The 20,090-nt window shown below is 50.8% G+C and overlaps 8 protein-coding genes across 8 annotated transcripts; 7 read left to right on the top strand and 1 right to left on the bottom strand.

The window, feature by feature from the left end:
- Positions 1-99: 99 nt before the first annotated feature.
- EPUS_04671 (uncharacterized protein) lies at positions 100-959 on the top strand (the record flags this gene model as incomplete). Its single annotated transcript, XM_007807608.1, has 3 exons — positions 100-238; positions 294-708; positions 812-959. The coding sequence occupies 3 exons, from the start codon at positions 100-102 to the stop codon at positions 957-959; spliced, it is 702 nt and encodes a 233-aa protein (XP_007805799.1).
- A 1,686-nt stretch (positions 960-2,645) lies between these two features.
- EPUS_04670 (uncharacterized protein) lies at positions 2,646-3,834 on the bottom strand (the record flags this gene model as incomplete). Its single annotated transcript, XM_007807607.1, has 2 exons — positions 2,646-3,466; positions 3,555-3,834. The coding sequence occupies 2 exons, from the start codon at positions 3,832-3,834 to the stop codon at positions 2,646-2,648; spliced, it is 1,101 nt and encodes a 366-aa protein (XP_007805798.1).
- A 722-nt stretch (positions 3,835-4,556) lies between these two features.
- Positions 4,557-7,598, top strand: EPUS_04669 (uncharacterized protein; the record flags this gene model as incomplete). The annotated part of the gene is made up of 7 exons (XM_007807606.1): positions 4,557-4,853; positions 4,904-5,322; positions 5,373-5,702; positions 7,008-7,051; positions 7,113-7,158; positions 7,241-7,310; positions 7,377-7,598. 7 exons carry the CDS (start codon positions 4,557-4,559, stop codon positions 7,596-7,598), a joined length of 1,428 nt encoding a protein of 475 aa, XP_007805797.1.
- A 464-nt stretch (positions 7,599-8,062) lies between these two features.
- Positions 8,063-9,304, top strand: EPUS_04668 (uncharacterized protein; the record flags this gene model as incomplete). The annotated part of the gene is made up of 1 exon (XM_007807605.1): positions 8,063-9,304. One exon carries the CDS (start codon positions 8,063-8,065, stop codon positions 9,302-9,304), a length of 1,242 nt encoding a protein of 413 aa, XP_007805796.1.
- A 963-nt stretch (positions 9,305-10,267) lies between these two features.
- EPUS_04667 (uncharacterized protein) lies at positions 10,268-12,041 on the top strand (the record flags this gene model as incomplete). The annotated part of the gene is made up of 4 exons (XM_007807604.1): positions 10,268-10,468; positions 10,531-10,597; positions 10,648-10,719; positions 10,801-12,041. The coding sequence occupies 4 exons, from the start codon at positions 10,268-10,270 to the stop codon at positions 12,039-12,041; spliced, it is 1,581 nt and encodes a 526-aa protein (XP_007805795.1).
- Positions 12,042-12,426: 385 nt separating this feature from the next.
- On the top strand, positions 12,427-15,492 carry EPUS_04666 (uncharacterized protein; the record flags this gene model as incomplete). Its single annotated transcript, XM_007807603.1, has 1 exon — positions 12,427-15,492. The coding sequence occupies one exon, from the start codon at positions 12,427-12,429 to the stop codon at positions 15,490-15,492; it is 3,066 nt and encodes a 1,021-aa protein (XP_007805794.1).
- Positions 15,493-16,036: 544 nt separating this feature from the next.
- EPUS_04665 (Aspartyl aminopeptidase) lies at positions 16,037-17,674 on the top strand (the record flags this gene model as incomplete). The annotated part of the gene is made up of 3 exons (XM_007807602.1): positions 16,037-16,162; positions 16,219-16,549; positions 16,602-17,674. 3 exons carry the CDS (start codon positions 16,037-16,039, stop codon positions 17,672-17,674), a joined length of 1,530 nt encoding a protein of 509 aa, XP_007805793.1.
- A 496-nt stretch (positions 17,675-18,170) lies between these two features.
- On the top strand, positions 18,171-19,135 carry EPUS_04664 (uncharacterized protein; the record flags this gene model as incomplete). The annotated part of the gene is made up of 3 exons (XM_007807601.1): positions 18,171-18,239; positions 18,289-18,310; positions 18,384-19,135. The coding sequence occupies 3 exons, from the start codon at positions 18,171-18,173 to the stop codon at positions 19,133-19,135; spliced, it is 843 nt and encodes a 280-aa protein (XP_007805792.1).
- Between the last annotated feature and the right edge of the window lie 955 nt (positions 19,136-20,090).

Raw genomic sequence — 20,090 nt, 5'->3', positions numbered from 1 at the left:
TTCGATCTGTCAGAAAATTTTCTTTGAATCGTTTCTTGTTCACTGTCGGTGTGAGTGAGCCAAGGAGTCCCAAAGCCTCGAAAGCGGTCGTCGCTCCCCATGGCTGCGATAAGTCTGTATGGGAGGTTGGAGTTCTCCCACAGCAATCTCCTCACCTACATCTTCGACCGCCCTGAAGATGACGATGACTTCCATTCTTCAAACGTACCAACCATTATTTCCGCCGAAGACCCCAATCGTAAAGCTCATACTTTCAACGAGCATAGGCGCCTGTCATTGGAGGCTTGCGTTAGGATTGCAGATGATGGGACTAAAGCCTGGTGAACGTATTGCGCTGGTCTCAGGAAATACGATCTACTTCCCTCTCGTAGCGCTGGGAACCATTGCAGCGGGCGGCGTCTTCACAAGCCTTCTCCCAGAATTCAAAACCCGAAAGATCGCATCCTATCTACAGGACACCAGTGCCCGCTATATTCTAGCTTCGAAGGACTTTCTGGACATCTTGCTTGCTGCTGCCGATCAATCTAATTTCCCGAAAGCCAGTATTTTGGTGTTCGATGATAGTCTTAAACAAATGGAGCTACAGCCTCCATTACACCATTGGAGCACCATATTCAGTACGCAACTCGATCCTCCCTTCCGATGGCAGTCCTTGGAAAGCGAGGCCAAAGCAAAATCCACCACTGCTGTGATCATGCATACGTCAGGGTGAGTCTCGCGCATGTCAGCAATATATTCATTCTGGAACCCGAGCGCCACATTCAGCGACACCGCATTTGCAAGGCATGAAGTGCTGACCACTTTATTTTAGAAAACTTCGGGAAATGCCAAAGGCGAGGAGATCTCCCATTACGCGCTCATTGGCCAACTGGCGCAAGCACTTCGAAACATCGATTCAGCCGCAGCAATTCACGAGAGCATCCTTTGCGATTACCAGATGGGCCAATCCGTGGGATTGATGATGAACTTGTTTATACCGCTTAAAGCACGTTGCAAGCTCATTGTAATGAATAGCTCCAAGTCCGACTTCCGATCCCTTTGCTTGGTCATTGAGAGATATCGACCAACGTTTCTCACCGTAAAGAAAACCGCGTTGAATGCTTTGGTAGCTGAGGGGCGTCCTTTAGTGGATCTATCGAGTGTGAAAAGCTGTACAAGCGGATTAACGTTCGTCAGTCACACGGAAGATACGAGACTCGTGCCAAGAAATATATGGGAAATGATGTGTTATGGGATGACAGAGTACGTTCCGTTCTATCCTATATCAGCAACCTGTGTCTGACCAAGAGGGCCTGGGCGCACGTAGATGTGGCTTTGTCATTTCTCCAGATCGGTTCAAACTTCACGACGCCGGCAGTGTGGGCGAGCTACGCCCTTCTATCCAAAGAAAAGCGGTAGACGATCGAGGACAAATCATCGCCAAAAACCAGATTGGAGAAATTTTGATACGCACGCCTTTTGGGATGACGGGCTAGCTGAATGATACCACTGCCACATAAAATGCCTTTACCAACGATGGGTGGTTCAAGACGTGGGATCTCGGCTATGTCAACAACAAAGGCCAGTAGTTCATCGTGGATCGCAAAAAGGTTCTTCGCCCCTGTTCCCTGCCCTTGGTCGCATCAGTGTCCCTGACCCGAATGACTAGGACATGTTCAAGGTCAAAGCAGTGTAGATCGCGCTAACAGACATCGAGGACGCAATCATGAACCAGGCCGGGGTGCTGCAAGCGGCAGTGATTTCGTTGCACAGGGACGAAAGAGGGCAATGACCGTCCGCGTGCCTACCTCGTTAAACGAGCTGACACGAAAATCGACGCAAACGATATCGACGCATCGATTGAACGTGAGCTCGGGTCACTACACCAGCTTTCGGGACGCATCTCTTTTGTCGATCGCCTTCCTATCAAAAGTGTAAGTATTCCGTATCACGTGGACCTTTTAAATTGTGGCTCACGCTGCTCAAACAGTCTGGCAAGGTAGCTCGCGCCGAGCTAAAGCAGTTAGCACAGAAGCAAGACGTCTCGGAAAGCGAATGCGAATGCGAGAGCCATCCGGGCTCGTCTCTGGGACCTTACAAGACAACTATACGAGTTCGTTGAGTTCGCGAGCAGTATACTTTATGGTATACTACAATAGAGAAGTTGTATACAGAGAGTGCTCCATTCAGATAGCAAACCGTTATATACATAGCTACTGTCTAAATAATGACCGTTATACAATCTTCGCAGAGCGGCCTCTATTACACTATACCAGAACATAAATATTATAGGTATAATATAGCACGATACCTGAGCTCGGGGGCAGGGATTTGAGGGAAGCTGTGCTGCGCTGTACCGACGAGTTGCAAGACACTGATGGTTCCTGCGATACGTTGTTTGGCGCCAGCGTGATGCTAAAGTAATCATTTCCCTGCTGTTCAGCTGCTCTGCCAGTGTGCGTATTTCCGGAATGTCTCATCGGCACAAAGACGGTCCAAGTGCACTTCCTGCAGTCCGAGAACCACTTCCAACCCACCTTCCTGAGCAGTACACCCCTTCCCGGCAGCAGCAGGGATTCGTGGCATGATGGCGAAAAAGCCATCGAATATTTCCAGCGGCCTCGTACGAACCTTCTCACACCTCCCACCTAGCACGTCGCCCCAATCTAGTCCAGTTCATAGTATGCCTGATTCGCCCAGGAAGTGCACGCCACGTTACGCTGGAAGGAAGGATAGGCCGGTCGCGTCACGGAGCTGATATTGGGGGCTGATCGGATGGTCCCGATGAGGTCTTTGATGTAAGTATCATTGACGGCGAGAAGTGAGGTTCGGAGCATGCTGGCTACGTCGGCGAGTCGGGACGGGTCTGAGGAGAGGAGGTAGCCGAATGTTGCGTGGGTTTTGGTGGCAAGAACTGAGTTGCCAATGTAGTCGGCTGGAAGGGGAGGCAAGAGGCGGCTTCGGCAGTCGATCATCATGTTGAAGTATGAGACTGTGGTGATGATATTGTTGTCTGAGGACTCGCCCGCTCGTGCTCTTGTTATGCTGCACCAGAAGAGGGCGCAGAGGGCATCATTGGTAGAGATCCACGGCGAGCTTTGGCCAGCGATGGTTGCGCTCGCGGCAAGTTTGAGCCGAGCCAGGGAAGAGTTCGAAAAGAAGAACACTGCGGGCCCAACTGATGATGGTGGCAGAGTTGACTGCATAACAGAATGCCCGCTTATGGTCTTGGAGCTGCTAGTCGGCTCGCCTTCGGGTGATATAAGGTTTGCTATGGTATCTTCTGATAGTGCTTTTCCTTGTTGTTGCATCAATGCTTTTCTGTCGGTCCAGTGCGGTTCAACAAGTGGTACATCTTGACCTCCTCGACACCGCGTTGACCAAACTCGAAGGATATTGAACAGACCCCTTTCATCCACCACGGTATGGGCAATGGCAACAAATAGAAATAACCCTCCATGTAGGAGGTATACTTGCGCAAGCATCACTCTTTGCGGTTTTTGGGTCAGTTTGGGCAAGATCCGGTCCATAGCAACAGCATCTAAACTTCTTTGCTCGAAGCTCCTTGAACTTACACATATCCCGGAGATCTTTCACCAAGAGTATGTCACCAGCACGTAGATACGGCCCTTCAACTAGTAAAGAACCTCTTTGCGCACCAGTCGCGTTAGGACCGACGCAACCAGCTAGCATGGGCACCTCAGTGATCGTCCGTGCCAATGCGTCTCGAAGAGTGGTAAGGAGAGCAGAAGGGTCATCGCGAGCAGGAATGTAGAGATGTTTCTGGAGGTGGATACTGGGTGCAACGTTGTCTAGAGGTGTAAGTAAATGAACAGGATGCTTCTCGTTGGTCATGGTGAGGATGGAGGCATCGGATAATACTTTCCAAACAGTGAGTCTTTCAGTACTTTATAAGACCGAAGATGCCCGTATACGACTAGAACTTAGCGGAGGACGGTAAGTGACTCTCAAGCACCCAACAGACAAGAATGTCTGCATTGGCTCGGAACCGCCTACTCTAAGGGCAGCCATTTCTGACAATCATGGTACTCAATTGGGATGCTGGTCAGCCTTTGAACCATGGCATTCCTCCATATCGGGTGTCGGGTGCCGGGTGCACCCGGGAAGATGAGGCGATATCATTACGTGCGTCAGGTCCTCACCATACCAGCAATAATTGATTGCTTTTGGACAATATTCTCATCTTTGCATTCACCTGTGGAGTTGTTTGCGGATGACGTGCGCCCGCTAATGCCCGGCTGGATATAAGAACTACGTACGGAGTACTCCTCTGCTCCATAAGTGGAGTTTGACGTGTGGCGCTAGACTGTATTTGGAGCTTCCCCAGCTCTCCAGCACGCAGCAAGCAGCAAGCAGCAAGCTGCCGTCGCCTCGGCCTGCGAGCCTCTATCTCAATTGATCTGGTGTCTTTCTGGCACCAGCTAATCCTGCCCACTGTCGCCGTACCTGGATTGCACCACCTTACAACATCACCCATCTACCAAGTGAGGTATCACACTCCCTCTGATCCAGGCCTGCTCAACCACGGAGATAAGCTAATAGATGGCAGTGACGACATGTCTGTTATCTTTCCCGCTCAGAATACGCTGTGCGAGGTCTTTGGGTCTTCATCACCATTTGCAAAACCTAGGCTTAAGACTCATTCCCTCGTCCGAGATCATCCATTAAAGAGCCCAATCTTTTCCGCCTGGAGTGCAATCGATAATGTCAAGGACAAAGCGGGAGGATTGACCAATGAGGCTGCCAGAGAATTTGAGAAAGCCAGCAGCATAGCCCAACAAAAGGCTGGTGCTATTGAGTTATACTCGCCTAAATATTATGCTGCTTGCACGGTTGGTGGTATTCTCGCCTGTGTAGGTTATTCCTCTCTTGTTCGACAGAACCCTTCTTATCGTCCTCCCAGGGCACAACACATACAGCTGTTACTCCGCTCGACCTCGTCAAGTGCAGACGTCAAGTCGATCCGAATCTCTACAAGGGTAATTTCGAAGCCTGGGGAAAGATCGGCCGGGCTGAGGGTATGCGAGGAATCTTCACTGGCTGGGGTCCCACATTCGCCGGTTACTCCGTTCAAGGTGGTTTCAAGTATGGGGGATATGAATACTTCAAGCACTTCTATTCCCAGCTTGTGGGAGAAGAGAACGCCGAAAAATACAAGACCAGTCTCTACCTGACTGCCTCTGCTTCCGCCGAGTTTTTCGCCGATATTGGTCTCTGCCCCTTCGAGGCTGTCAAGGTCCGTATGCAGACAACGATTCCACCTACTTTCACCGGTACCTTCCAAGGGATCAACTCCATCACTGCAAAGGAAGGCACAGCAGGGTAAATAGCAAGTGAAACGGAACATGATGTCCAATTACTGACCCCAGCAGTCTCTTCAAAGGTCTCTACCCTCTTTGGGGCCGACAAATTCCATACACCATGATGAAGTTCGCCTCATTCGAAACCATCGTTGCAGCAATTTACGACTATCTGCCCGGCCAGAAATCTGATTACGGCAAGGGCTCTCAGACAGCTGTCGCTTTCGCTGGTGGTTACCTTGCCGGTATCCTTTGCGCCATTGTTTCTCACCCAGCCGACGTCATGGTCAGCAAACTGAATGCCGACCGAGCCCCTGGCGAGTCTTTCGGTGGAGCTATGAGCCGCATCTATAGCAAAATTGGCTTCGGCGGGCTCTGGAACGGACTTCCGGTTCGAATTGTGTAAGTTTTTGCTGAAGCACGAAACTCCGTTGAAGACCTGTAACTGACCATACCCGATCGGGACGGCAGGATGATTGGAAGTCTCACAGGAATTCAATGGCTTCTATATGATTCTTTCAAACTTTTCATGGGCTTGCCAACGACCGGGGGTGGTGGAGAGGCGAAAAGAGGTTCACATTAGGAGATATGCGAGCTCTTGTGACGATTTATGTCAGTTGCGGGAGAGGAATGACAGTAGATGTTCGCTCTAACGATAGCACCGATAGTATGAATAGCCATGTAATACACTCAGCTCGTTTATGCACAACATCTCCTTGTAAGAGAGGATACGTCTCTGGTAACACATGGGCAATTTCAGGTGACTCGAAAAAGGTGCCAAGACGGACACACGTGATGACCCTTATCGGAAGTTGCCAATTCTAGTGCGTAGGGAACTTTTGCATTCATCCGATATTTGTGCCTGAACATTGGAGCCAGACACCTGTGGTACAGCTTTCCAGGTGTGGTGAGTGACGGACGAAAACGGCAGGATCAGATTTCAGGATCGCTGCCACCGATTCCGATCTTGAAGATCTGGAAACAGTCCATAATCACATACTAGTATCAAGGGTTATGTCTACTACTTAGGTATGCTAAAATCTTGGCTGCTAAAGTCTGTGGTAAGACTCTTGCTGCTCAAATCTCTGCACAAATGGTCCTGGGGAAAGAGAGACCTCGACTCGATCACAATTATACCAGGTTTCAGGCCAAAAACAGTAGAAGGCATTTCCTATTCTGTACTACTATTGGAACCCCAGCCCGAGAACCCCCGGATCGCCCATGCCACATGCCAAGCCAGTTATCTTATCAGGGATTTTATGTGACAGTGCAACCTGAGCAAATCAGATCACGGTATAAGCGGAACTGGGTCGAACAGCATGCCTGATGCGTTTCCTCGGCCTGGAATGGTGTCATACCTTGACCTGCATCAGCCGACCCACGTGCATGCACTCTGGCCTTGAAGGGCTATTTGATCCGCCCTCTTTCCCATGCATGGTTGCGGAGTGAGTGTTGTTGATAAGACTCGGCGCCTGTGAGCAACAATTCAATTACCAGAACCCTTCTAGAAAGAGCAAGTGAGTATCCAGTCTGCATGTTCATTAGTAGGATGACGTTGATGTATTTGCTGCACCCTCTGCCTCGGCTTGCGCTCCAGCCTCCTTGATCAGGAAAAGTCGACCTTTCTTTCGCACAGGGCAATTGTCGCGATGGAGAGCTTCTGGTGTACATTTCGCCTTCAAGCGCTGAACTAACGACAGACCTCAGACCTTCAAGTAGCAAGATGGCAAACGTTTCTCATGGCCGCGGAGGTGAGCAACTCTTGCGGTATCCGCCTGTTTCGCCTGGCCTCGACTGACGTGCAATGCAAAGGTGCGGGCAACATCGAGCCTGATTCACAAGTGTATGAGACCATTCTGTCATTCGAGTCTCCTATCCACGAATGCGCTCAGCTGCCAGTGCATGTTCCGAAATACTCAATCTGACCAAGCATTACCCAGATACACGGATGGTGGAATCGTTCGCGAAGGACGTGAAGGCGATCAGAGGGACGGGCCATTCTCCACCGGCGTATGTTCACACTTCCGATCCATCATTGCTCCATAAACTAGATCGCTTGTATTGATGCGCTTCCAGCGAGGTGGTGCAGGCAATGTCGGTTCACCTCACACGAAGGCTTCCAACAAACCACATGACGAGGAGGTAATTCCTGAAGTTGCACTGCGTGATGAACACATCAAAGATTATCATATTGGAAGAGGTGGTGCAGGTAATGAGCATCGTGACCACCCCAAGGATGAGCACGTGCACGAGAGCCTCGCGGACAAGTTCAAGCACAAGATGATGGGGAAGAAGTGAGAGAACTTGTCTTGGACGGCAAGAGCTTCAACCCTGGGCATTTGATCGCTTTCGGGCCAATGATGATGGTGGCATCATAGGGATGTAGGCGAGGAAGCCCTGTGGAATTTCAGATCAACATATACCCCCCTTAGTTATATCCTTCTTCAACAATTCTAATATCCCTGATCGACTTGCCTTAGGCCAGCTGGCAAGATGCAATACAGCCATCCTAATTTCAGTTCCTGTCCGCATCGGAATATACTACCAGTAGATGATTTTCTTACCACACACTAAGTTAGGATAGAAGCTTTAATGCCAAGACTGCGTGTTCTTCCATAACATGGCGCGTCACGTTAATCCGTTTACCTTTTCTTGTTGATAAGCTTTGCTGGTTTGTTCATCGTTAAGGCCTATTAAAGCCTGGGTCGACCCAGGAGTTTGGCTTCCACTCCTTCATCTCACGAATCCACCCAGAATTCAATATGTCTCAACCGTCGAACAAGAAGCGCAAATCGAATCCCTTTGGAGACAGTCACACACCTTCAAAGAAACAGCGGAAACAGCCAGACGCAGCAAAGGACGAATCCTTCACTTCAGATCCATCCACTCTTGTTGCCGAGGAAATACCATTTACTCTGCAATGTCCTGTGCGCAGTCTGTCGAAGAAAGGCAAGAAGCAGGCAGTGAGAGATGATGTATTCGGACCGCAAACGGAAGACGGAGGATTTCCAAACCTGAAGATCAATTACACGATCCGACCTGGGAAGGCATGGACAGATATGAAGACATATCGCAACTTCAGCAGTATGTTCAAGTCAATGCGCATCCGGCATGGGAAGGAAAATACTGACTCAGCAACTCCAGTTCAGAACCAGAAGTTTTCATCAGGATCGTTGGTGTACGTCAACAGGCGCATACCACCCCCTATCCCGCCCGATAAAGATGCTTCCGAAGCCGAGATCCTCGCGTTCGACAAGAAGAATCTTTGGGTAGGCCACGTCCTTGAAGTCAGGGCCGCAAGTCCAAGCCAAGTCTTGCTGCGTGTGTTCTGGTTGTACTGGCCTGAGGAGCTACCTGGAGGACGGCGCAAATACCATGGCAATCAGGAATTGGTAATGAGCAATCATATGGAGATCGTGGATGCCATGGCTGTAGCAAGTGGCGCAGACATCAACCACTGGGATGAGCGGATTGAGGACCAAGATGTGGGCCAACGTTTCTGGAGACAGTTCTACGATGTACGACTGGAGAAGACGAAGACTGGCGGCTTGAGCACAATCAGGGAACATTGTGTTTGCAATGGATATTACAATCCGGACAACACGATGCTGAAATGTCCCAATCCACGATGCGGTATCTGGAATCACGAAGAATGTTTACAAGATGCAATCCTGGCGCGCACCTATGGACGACTGGTGGGGGACAAGAACTCTGTCAAGGCAGAGCCGATATCGTTACCGGCTTCCAAGATGGCTCAGCTCAAGGCCAATGTCAAATCCAAATTAGGAGTTGGGCAGAAGAAAAAGGGCACAGCTGAAGGACTGCCGCCGTTGACGAACTCGACCCCAGACTCTTCACCCTGGAAAGGTCTCTTAAAGGCTGAAATTGCTGTGGATGAGAAAGGAGGCAAGACACTTGTGACTATCACTGATGAAAGAGCGCAACATCCAGAGGTATGGACCGAGGGTATTCAGTGTCTCAACTGTGGAACTACAATCGATTGAAGTGTAAAGTCGCGGCGTCCACCCACGAAATTCGCTTGCGAAGACGCTTTATTGCTCCGCTCAAACCAGCAGCTGGTACGTCCCGCGCATTTCCCTGGTTGGTTCTCGTCCAAGCCTAGCAGCCAAGCTCAGTGTATGAGCTTAGCCATCTGCGCTCTTGTCAGAGTATCCGCACCTTTTTCTTCCGATGATCATTCTATGTAGCGTGGCGTGGGTATCTGGTGTGGCCAGGAGAAATGCCTCACAGTCAGGTGGCATTTCACGACTTGTGCATTATCTGTGCGACTCTGTTTTCGAATCATACTCCCAGAGCCGATAGTACACCAATTATTGTGGTGTGCAATACTAGATATGCACTTGAATGTACTCTGCTCAGCAAGTTGACCCAATCAGAGCTCTCCCTGTAGACAGACTCATCAGCTACAGGCAGATGACACTAGGCACGGGACGTGTCTGCTTGCTCATAGCCCATCCGAGCGCGGTCCCGTGCGTCACGACTCAAGGGCTGCTGGATCAATTGACTTTCTTCCATCTACCAACCACACACATTCAAGATGTAGCCCATTCAATAACGTGCTCATGGGCCCAATGTGATCTTGTGGGCCAACAAGCTCATATAAACCTTTGTCCTGCCTTGAAAGAAAACCTCGACGTTTGCGAACAGAAAGCCCTTCGCGATGCCTCAGACAAGCTCTTGGAGCGGCACGCCCTCCATCAGGGGCTCAACCGAGTCACTTCGCATGATACTGCTCACTTTTGGCCTTATGGGAATTACGTACGTCTTCAGGTGATGATTCATCGCATCTATTGAGTGACACGTCTTACAGGATCGTTTGGGGCGTCGAGATTACATGTAATTGACCTCCTGCTCTATGCCCTACCACACCTCACCCAACTCACCATTGAACACGAAAGCCAGATTGCACCCCGTATCTACTTCAGCTGGGACTTTCCAAGTCCGACATGTCGTTGATATGGGTTGTGGGTATTCTGTCTAATCTCATCATTGTGCCTGTGGTCGGAGCAATCACGGACAGATCAACATCGAGGTGGGGAAGACGGAGACCATTCATGATTGGTGGCGCAGTGGCAGCTGGTATCGGCTTGCTGTTGTTCGGCTGGGCAGAGACGGTTGTGGGCTATTTTGTCCGTGAAGAGCCTCTGGTATGGGAAGAACCTACAGAGACGTTCACGAGGAAACGCAATTGACGAAACATAAAACACAGAAGAGTCGTAGTACAATCGCCGTTGCTGTTCTCAGCATGTACACCTTCGACTTTGCACTCAACACTGGTATGTGCAGCTCAGGATCTCACTCCATCATCTTGACTGATCCTTTCCAGTCGGGTCGTCTTCACGGAGTCTTATTGTTGATACTCTGCCTTCCAGTCAACAACAAGCGGGTTCAGCATGGGGTACGTAGGAGACCTAGGCTCCGCACGATCTCTGTGGTGATCTACCGTGTATCACAGCTAATTCTATTCTGTTTTGTTCAGCATCTCGCATGGCTGCCACAGGCCACTTACTTGGCTACTTTATAGGCAGTCTTGACATAGTGAGTATTCTGGGTTCTGGCTTCGGTGGCTCCCAGTTCAGGAGCATGATCTTGATTGCCGTTATGACGCTTAACTTCGCTATTGGCGTCACATGCATTTCTGTTTCCGAACGGCGTCTGATGCCCTCTGCATCAAGTCAAGCCAAACCTGCTTTAGCTGTTCTCACCGAATTATTTCAACACGCCATCAATCTCCCGCCTAGAATGCAATCGATTTGCTGGATACATTTCTGGTCATGGGTCGGCTTTTTCCCTTTCATGATTTACAGCAGTACCTGGGTTGGTGAAACCTATTATAGGTATGAGCTTCCAGCCAGCGAGTCAGCCTCAGGGTCGCATGATGTCTTGAGCAAGGTCGGACGACTTGGCTCGTTGTCGCTGGTCATTATGTCCACTGTTCAATTTACTGCTGCTGTCGTGCTGCCATATATGGTTGAGTCTCCCAAAGGGGCCCCCGGGACGGCTTCGTTCACGCCACGCCTGCCAGAAGGCTTATCTAAAGCATTCGAGGGGGGGTGCCTGCACGTATCAAAGTTTCGACCCAATATGGTAACAACTTGGATGATTGGGGAATTGCTCTTCGCCTCAACCATGTTTTGCGCGCCGATAGTACGAAGTCTGGCATTTGCTATGACAATTGTGGCAGCAGCAGGAGTTCCATGGTGTCTGGCCAGTTGGGCACCCTTCGCCGAAATGGGGGTGGAGATTAACAACATGAGTGGACTGGAGGATTCTACAATGATGACCGCAAACGGCACATACCAGGCCGTTCTGGCAGAAGATCCAGTCGAGGTCAATGACGTAGATCTGGAGAGAGAAGTGCTCCATCATCGTCGTCATTCTACTAGCCTCCTCCGACCTGAGCCGGCGTTGACCGAGCATGAGGACACTTTGACCGGGGAACAAGCAGGTATCTACATGGGAGTTCTCAATGCTTGCAGCACGCTTCCCCAACTCTTGGGCACCTTTGTCTGTTGGGCCATTTTCAGCATCTTAGAACCGGGGAAAGACGATGTGTCGGACGACGACCCTGATCACAAATGGCTTGATTTGAGGAAAGATGCACCCAACCCTATTGGAGTCTGCTTTTTCTTCGGGGGCTGTCTTGCACTGGTGGCAGCAGAATGCATGAGGAGGTTGAGATCGAGCGACAAAGCAGTGGATGCCTGTCTTGTCCAATAAGTACCTTGAACATATAGAAAGAGGGATATATTTCAATCGAGCTTGGGTATCTCGGTGCTTTCTATGTATCATATGGCTTTGTACAAAATATTAATCTTGTGATTGAAGCCTTAAGAGGCGGGTGACCCCCTTCAAGTTCCCACTGGCACTGGCAGTGGGCGTACCTGCCAAGCCCTGGAAGGTGTGAGCGCCAAGGCGTTCGCAGCTTCAGCCTTTTATTTTTCGGGGAGACATCCTCTACACCCAGCATTGGGGTTCATATCTATCCACCGATCCGGTGATGAGTGTTGCTTGCCCTCACAGACATCTTTCATACGCAAGATGGCGCCTACAAGTCTTTCAAAGTCTCTTCTGCACAACTCATTTTCAGAGCACATCACGAGGAATGGCCGGTCGGGCTCTCCAACTGCTACCTCGAGACGGCCACCACCGTACTTTCACTGCCTCCTCTATCACACTGAAACGTCGTGGAAGACGTAAAACCTCCAATAACGATGGGAGTGCCGACGAAGATCCATTCGCAATCCTGGAGGAAGCAGCGAGGCGGACCACCACTCCGCAGGTCATTGATCCAGCTACGACTTTTCGTCCCAAGCCACTGCCAAACCCGACTATGCAGCAGGATGAAGAGCACTTCCCCACGTTAGGAAAAATGGCAAGCAAAAAGGCACAGGGCAAGCAGGCGGCTAGGGTACCATCAAAGACAAAAAAGCAGATAGACGACGAGGAGGCTGCTGCTTTCCTAGAAGAAGCAACCAAGCGCGTCACCAGTCAACGCGCTCCTGCTCAAACGATAGCTCCGGTTGAAGCGCAGAAGAACTTGCAACGTGCGCCTCAATCGGGTGTGAACGTAAGACACGGGGTGGTGGCGAGCATTCCATTTAGAACACCAAGTCAGATCAGAGAAGGACAGCCTACGGTATTTGAAGACGAAGCAAGCAGTGTCACTAGGCTACAGATGTCTGAGCAGTCAAAAGTTCCGGCTCAGACGCACCGGATCTCATCCCAAGGCCACCAAGCACAAGAGGAAGAAGAGAACGAGAAGGCTGCTTTCGTAGAAGAAATTCGGAAGCACGTGAACTATAAAAAGATGTCCGATCTACTGACAGCATCAGTTCAAACGCCGCAGTTACTCACCCCTGCATTGTGGAACCGAAAGAAAACAGGTGAAGAAAAGGCCACGAGTCGCGCCAATCATGGAGGCCTTTCTGAGCTGCGAGGAAGCTCAGCTAAATCCCCCAAGGGAATGGCTGGTCCGAAACAGACTACCAGAGAGGCGCTTTCTCGCAAAGGTGACTCAAGTGCTAAATTAGGTGCTCAGAATGCTGCAGGCTCTAGTAAAGCTACAGTCGCTGCGGATGGAAAGGCTTTTCCGAGCCATTTAACCAATAATCGCTCCGGGGAAGAACTTCAGAAATGGTACAAGGAAGCTGTAGAGCGCGTCATGAGCCATGAACGGCGCTCGGAAATGGCTACGTCGCAGCGTGATCCGTATTCCAATCTTCATCAGCCTGCCAAAAGAAAGATGCCTCACCCACGGGAGCCATGGGTTTTCCGGACTTCCAGACGGACGATATCAACGAAGGCATCCAAAAGTGATCCAAGTGGAGGCGAGCCGCAACATACAGGTAAACCATTGGAGTCACCCTCGTGCGCAGGGTCGGGGACGAAAATGGTTGAACCCATGGTCCATGAGGTCGCTGCTGATAATCGACTCGATGCGGAAGCCCACAGCTCGTCCGCATCCCTACAGAAAAACACACACCTACCGTCTGTCTTTCTGGAAGAAAGCAATCCTAGTCCAGTGTTAATAGACAGCAAGCGCTCTAGTGGTGTGTTGTCGAGCCTTGAGCGCGAGGAGTTGTCCTCGCTGCTGTCATCATTAAAAGCAAGGGACACGGAGAAACAATACACAAAGCCAAAAGCGGACGTGAAGGCATTCTCCAATAGCATCCCCATCTCGCCCTATCAGCGTGTACAGACCAATGAACATCCAGTGAAAGCGCGGGCCAGAGCAGAAGCAAAGCAGCGACTCTTGGACAATCCTTGGGCAGTGTTGCTCGCAAGCCCAGTCCGCATGTGCCAGGCTACAGGAGTGAGACTCCCCAAAAAGATAATGGTGGGCTGGAGTTATGTACGCAGTCCAAAGGATGACCAGATTTACCTCATGCCTGAGGAACTAGCAAATTTGTCGCAGTTGGGTGCAGAGGGAAGGAATAATTCATTGTCCAACAAGTTTTCTGGGGAAGGTAGACACCAGCGCACCCTAGGCAGTGATCCTACGGTACCTGCTGACGTTACGAAGTCTACAGTCACCAACGTCTCAGCACCCTCGACTTGGTCTGGAAATGGTCTTGACGAAAAAGGACAGGGTCATGGAAGTGAGAACTCAATCGTTGCTCAAACAACCTCGGAGTCTCATAAACCCAACCCTACAATTTCCCCTGCCAAATTACATATGCGGCCGTCCTCGATCCTCCTACGGGAGCTCAGTAAGAGAATGCGTGGAACCGGCGAACGCGCAATCAAGACCACTCCTGGCACTGTCAACCGTCTCGTTCCGAATCGATGGAGAGAGCAAGCCCGGAAGTTTGAAAAATCTGCAGAAGCAAGGAGTCCTCAAGTAGGTTTTTTGACGACGCAGGAAATGCACAAAGTTCAGTGGCATCCGAACATTGAAAACATAATGTTGAACTTGCTGCAATCAAGGGTCTTGAAGGCGCTGGAGGTTACAGTGATGAGGAATGCTCACCAAACTGGGATCCACCGGCGGATCATTCCCTTGCCTTCGGTAGGATCGGGAACTTCCGAGGAGCGTTCTACGATGGTCACTTCTCCTGGCATCAAGCAAGCAGTCTTGCTGTGGTTGGGTAATGAAGAGTCCAGCAGAAGTACCTCACCAGATTCCGAAAGCAATACGCGTCAGTCCTCGCACCCTCCACCAGCAGCTCCGTCGACTTCCGCTAGCTCGATACTTCGATTCGTGCCCCATAATGACGATAACAAAGTCGTCACATCGCCATCTGGAGACGCGCGGGGCGAACCAGACCATGTCTTTATCCCAATCTGGACACACGACTCGACCGCACATGCAACCAATCAATCTGATCATACCGTTCAGAATCCGTACGCCCCTTCCACCATCTCCCTCGAGCTCTACAACGCCACCAACAACCATAGCCCTACAGACAAGCCAGTCACCTATTCGCTCCCGGCCTTCGACCTCCACGCCCTCTTGGGCGAATCATCCACCATAAAACTCCACACACTCTCCCAGTCCAACCAAGCCATCGCGGACGCTTTCGGTCTCAATCACCAGAACGAGGCAAGCGGCTGGGTGATGGTAAAAGGTGGGTACGGAGTGAAAGGTTTCAAGAAGCTGGTTCAGGAAGTTTGGAGGTTGTGGCTTTTTGTGGGTGGGAGGAGATTGGAGGAGAATAGAGACGAGTAGGCGAGGTAGGAAATTGAGGATGAGAACTTTGAGTTGGGGGAGGCTAGATGACGAGAGCTATAAGTACATGGTGTAGACTTGGAAAGCAATCTTAGACACCACCTCTTCATACATCAACACGCTTCAAGTCAACGGGTCTTTTGCTCTGCACGATACATTCCTAGGTATGAAAGATAGCGCATATCACTCTTTGGATATCTTACTGGAATGGCTTGCCAGATTGGTGTCCGAGAACACCGACATGGTTATGCCGCGGTATCGTGGATGGGAAGGCCCTCGATGACGGAGATATCATTCGTTCTCGCTATCATTATTCTCATTGAATAGAAGGGTGCGCCTTGGTTGCTTAAATATTTAATATTTTTGGGACTATTACATATAACTTAGCTGCATAGAGTAATCCCAGAAATATTGAGCTGGGCAGGTCAATCACAATAGAAGTGATTTCTTGATTGAACCATACCGCCGACGCATACCCTATTCTATCGAATACATGCCAGGTGGTTCCTTTCTGACAAAGCTTGTTGCAAGAAAATACTCCACAATGCCAGCAAATGCTACTGCGGCGGCAAAGGACTTCCTCTCCTTCGTCAACGCGTCTCCCACACCTTTTCATGCCGTGAAGGGCGTGAAGGCAAGGCTCGCAGAAGCTGGATTCCAGGAGCTCAAGGTCAGGAAACTGATGAAGTAGCTCTTATAATACGATGCTAATACTTTGAGTGAAAGGAGAAAGAATCTTGGGCACCCAGCTGCGTTCCAGGCGGAAAATACTACCTCACTCGAAATGGATCAACCATTGTTGCCTTCGCCATTGGAAAGAGATGGAAGCCCGGGAACTCTATCTCCATGATAGGTGCACATACAGATTCGCCATGCTTAAGGATAAAACCTGTGAGCAAGCGGCAGGGTGATGGTTTCATCCAGGTTGGGGTTGAGACGTACGGTGGAGGCTTGTGGCATACTTGGTTCGACAGGGATCTTGGTCTTGCAGGAAGAGTCATGGTACGAGGGGCCAATGGATCAATCACGCAGAAACTGGTTCATATCGAGAAGCCAAGTGAGCGGGACAATCCCACTCTGTTGCCTGCGGCTGACCATGCTTCAACCAGTCCTTCGAATACCTACACTAGCGATACATTTGGACCGGCAGGAGACGTTCTCATTTAACAAGGAAACTCAGCTATTCCCAATCGCCGGTCTGGTTGCCGCCGAACTGAGACGACAGGATGGTCTCAAAGCTGATAGTACAGACAAACCTTCTGAGGTGGATACAGAAAGTGAAGGTTTGAACCCATTGAGAGCTGTAGCACAGCGGCATCATTCACACATCGTCGAAATGGTCGCGGCAGAAGCTGGTGCCAAAGCTGAAGATATCATGGACTTCGAATTGGTTCTCTACGACACGCAAAAGGCCTGCCTTGGTGGCTTGATGGATGAATTTATCTTTTCCGCAAGGCTTGACAACCTGAATCAGACATACTGCGCCACAATGGGCCTGATCGATTCCGTCTCGAAGTCAACGGCGTTGGATGATGAGACCTCGATGCGCTTGATCGCCTGCTTCGACCACGAAGAGATTGGGAGCATGACGGCCCAAGGTGCATTCTCCATGATGTTGCCAGCCATCCTGCGACGACTGTCCGTACTACCGTCTTCCACGTTCAGCGAGTCAGATTCCGAGCAGTCTTACGACAAGGCCAACGACCCGGAATCATCGACAGCTTATGAACAGACACTGGCCAGCTCGTTTCTGCTCTCTGCGGATATGGCTCATTCGGTCAATCCTAATTATTCGGGCAAGTATGAATCTGATCACAAGCCGGAGATGAACAAAGGCCCCGTCATCAAGGTCAACGCGAATGCCAGGTATGCCACCAATTCACCGGGAATAGCGTTGCTGCAGGAGATTGCTCGGAAGGCGACCAAGACTTCAGAGGATGACGCGGACTGCGTTCCTTTACAGCTCTTCGTTGTGCGCAATGACTCGAGCTGTGGCAGTACGATTGGGCCCATGCTCTCGGCGCATCTGGGAGCTCGCACACTTGACCTGGGAAATCCTCAGCTATCGATGCACAGCATCCGAGAAACAGGAGGAACAGAAGATGTGCATCATGCTATCCGACTTTTCAGCGGTTTCTTCCAGCACTATTCGAGCTTGGAAAAGACAATCTTGGTTGACTAGCTGCTTAGATGCCGTTCTTAGGAGCGTCGCATCCTTTACACATGGACTTCTTGGTCTATTCACAGCTCGTGTCACACATCTTCTAGATTCTTGTTCGTTCATGCCAATTTCCACCTATGGATGGGCTAGATCCATAAGATGTTTGTGGGCGCAATGTCCGTGTAGGTCAATTTGCCCTATCAAACGCTCCTCAGAATGGTCCCTCTTGGTTGAGAATACCAAACCTCGCAGATGGTGGCTAAGTGGGCCTTTTCAATTGGTTTGACAGTTTCATTTCTATGTTTCGAAGGATGAGTCAGATGCTCGTCTTCTGTGCATCTTGCCTTTCTCAATCTGTCAGCTTACTTTTCAGCCCTTCGGCCCCACGTTGTTCACTGTCAGCCCCACCAACTCCGATTACGGAATACAATCTTTTTTCTTTTTTGTAAATCCCACTCCCTCTTCGCGCAAGCAGATTGTCTTTGGGCAGCTTCATTCATTCACATTTCCTGCCAGCATGTCATCCGTACCGCAGTACCTGACTGGTGACAAGCAAGGTATCAAGGCATTTCTGGACAAATTTGACGTGTGTCCGACTTCTACTTCCGATCATTAGACTCGCTGATATCGCCCAGGTTTTCCTCTTCGACTGCGATGGTATGGAGCTCAGAAAATGCCCCGTCACATATGCTTCACCTTCCGGCACTAATGCTATGTCTGTCCCAAACAGGTGTCCTCTGGTCCGGCGACCACGTCTTCCCCGGCACGGTCGAAACCCTCTCCCTCCTGCGCAGCCGGCACAAACAAGTCGTCTTCGTGACCAACAACTCGACCAAATCACGCGCCGACTACAAAAAGAAGCTCGACTCGCTCGGCATCCCCGCCAGCGTGGAAGAAATCTTCGGCTCCTCCTACAGCGCCGCTATCTACATCTCCCGCATCCTGCAACCGCCGCCGCACAAACGCAAAGTCTTCATCCTCGGCGAGAGCGGCATCGAAGCCGAGCTCGACAGCGAAGGCATCCCGCATCTCGGCGGCAGCGACCCCGCCTTTCGACGCGACATCACGCCGGCCGACTACCAAGCCATCGCGGCGCGGGACGCGTCGATGATCGACCCGGAAGTCGGCACCGTGCTCGTCGGCCTCGACCACCACGTCAACTACCTCAAGCTCGCCCTCGCCTACCACTACATCACCGGGCCGAACCAGGCCACCTTCCTGGCCACCAACATCGACTCGACCCTCCCCTCGGCCGGAGCCCTCTTCCCGGGTGCGGGAAGCATGTCCGCGCCCCTGATCATGATGCTCGGCGGTCCCGGCCGCGAACCCCTGTCGCTGGGCAAGCCGAGCCTACGGGGGCAAATTTCGCTTCGACCGCAAAAAGGCGTGCATGGTGGGCGATCGCGTGAACACGGATATCACCTTTGGGATCGAGGGCGGGTTGGGCGGCACGTTGGCCGTCTTGACCGGTGTGGACAGTAAGAGGGATGTGGTGGAAGGGGAGGTCAGGCCGATGGCGTTTGTGGAGAGGTTGAGTGATTTGTTGGCGGGTGAGGATTGAGGTGAGATTAGGTGAGCTAGCTTCGAGTTAGGGTGTGCAAGGCGTTTTGGGTTTAGAGGCGCGGGAAGCAAACTATGATAGACTGATAGAGCACTGAAAAGGGAACTATAGATGGGGTGGCGTATGGCTTGAATGTGGAAACTAAGAGAAATAAAAGAGAAGACCTACAACGAGCGCCCTCCCTCCCTCACGACATCATTCTCATATCCTCCTGACGCTCCGAAGCGCCGGGGTTCTGGGAAGAAGAGAAAAACATGGCGCATGAAAGGAACGTTGCCGCTGCCGCGCGCTGGAAGCTTACCTTTTACAGTTCGTGTTGCCGTCTGTCCGTCCTTACGCTTCGATCAGATAAGATCCAAGACCGGATCAGCGATGAGATGATCGGTCGAGGACACTTTTACATTACAGATCGACCGTAAGAGCTAGATTGGATGGAGCTCTGGAGATCACGTCGTATCTACAAGGAGGAGACAGGGAGCTTTCTGTTTCGGCTAGGCTTAGATCGAGAGCAAAAGCAAGAGGAGCTTGTAGAGATGAGCTGATACAACGCCATACATACATATACATATATATGTGTATGTATATATCTATATATATTGTTGAAGAACGGACACGCCAGCTACGACTCCGTCGCCTGGATAGATGGAATAATGAAGCCGGTCTTACTCCACTCCACTTCGCTGGGCAGGGTTGGGCGGAGCGGAGCGGAGGGACGGGAAGGGAAGTCTTACATACATACCTCTCTCCACCTCCGTTCTGTTCCGTTCTGTTTGATGCCATCACCCACCCACCACCTACCCATCCAGGACGAATTCCCAAAAGGTTGCTTACACTTAGTTCACGTTACACCCTTTGTGTAACTCCCGTGTCAAAACA

Source organism: Endocarpon pusillum, assembly GCF_000464535.1.
Source record: "Endocarpon pusillum Z07020 unplaced genomic scaffold scaffold7164, whole genome shotgun sequence".
NCBI lineage: Eukaryota > Fungi > Ascomycota > Eurotiomycetes > Verrucariales > Verrucariaceae > Endocarpon > Endocarpon pusillum.
Note: the sequence above shows the minus strand (reverse complement) of the source record. Positions and strands in the feature narration are given on the sequence as shown.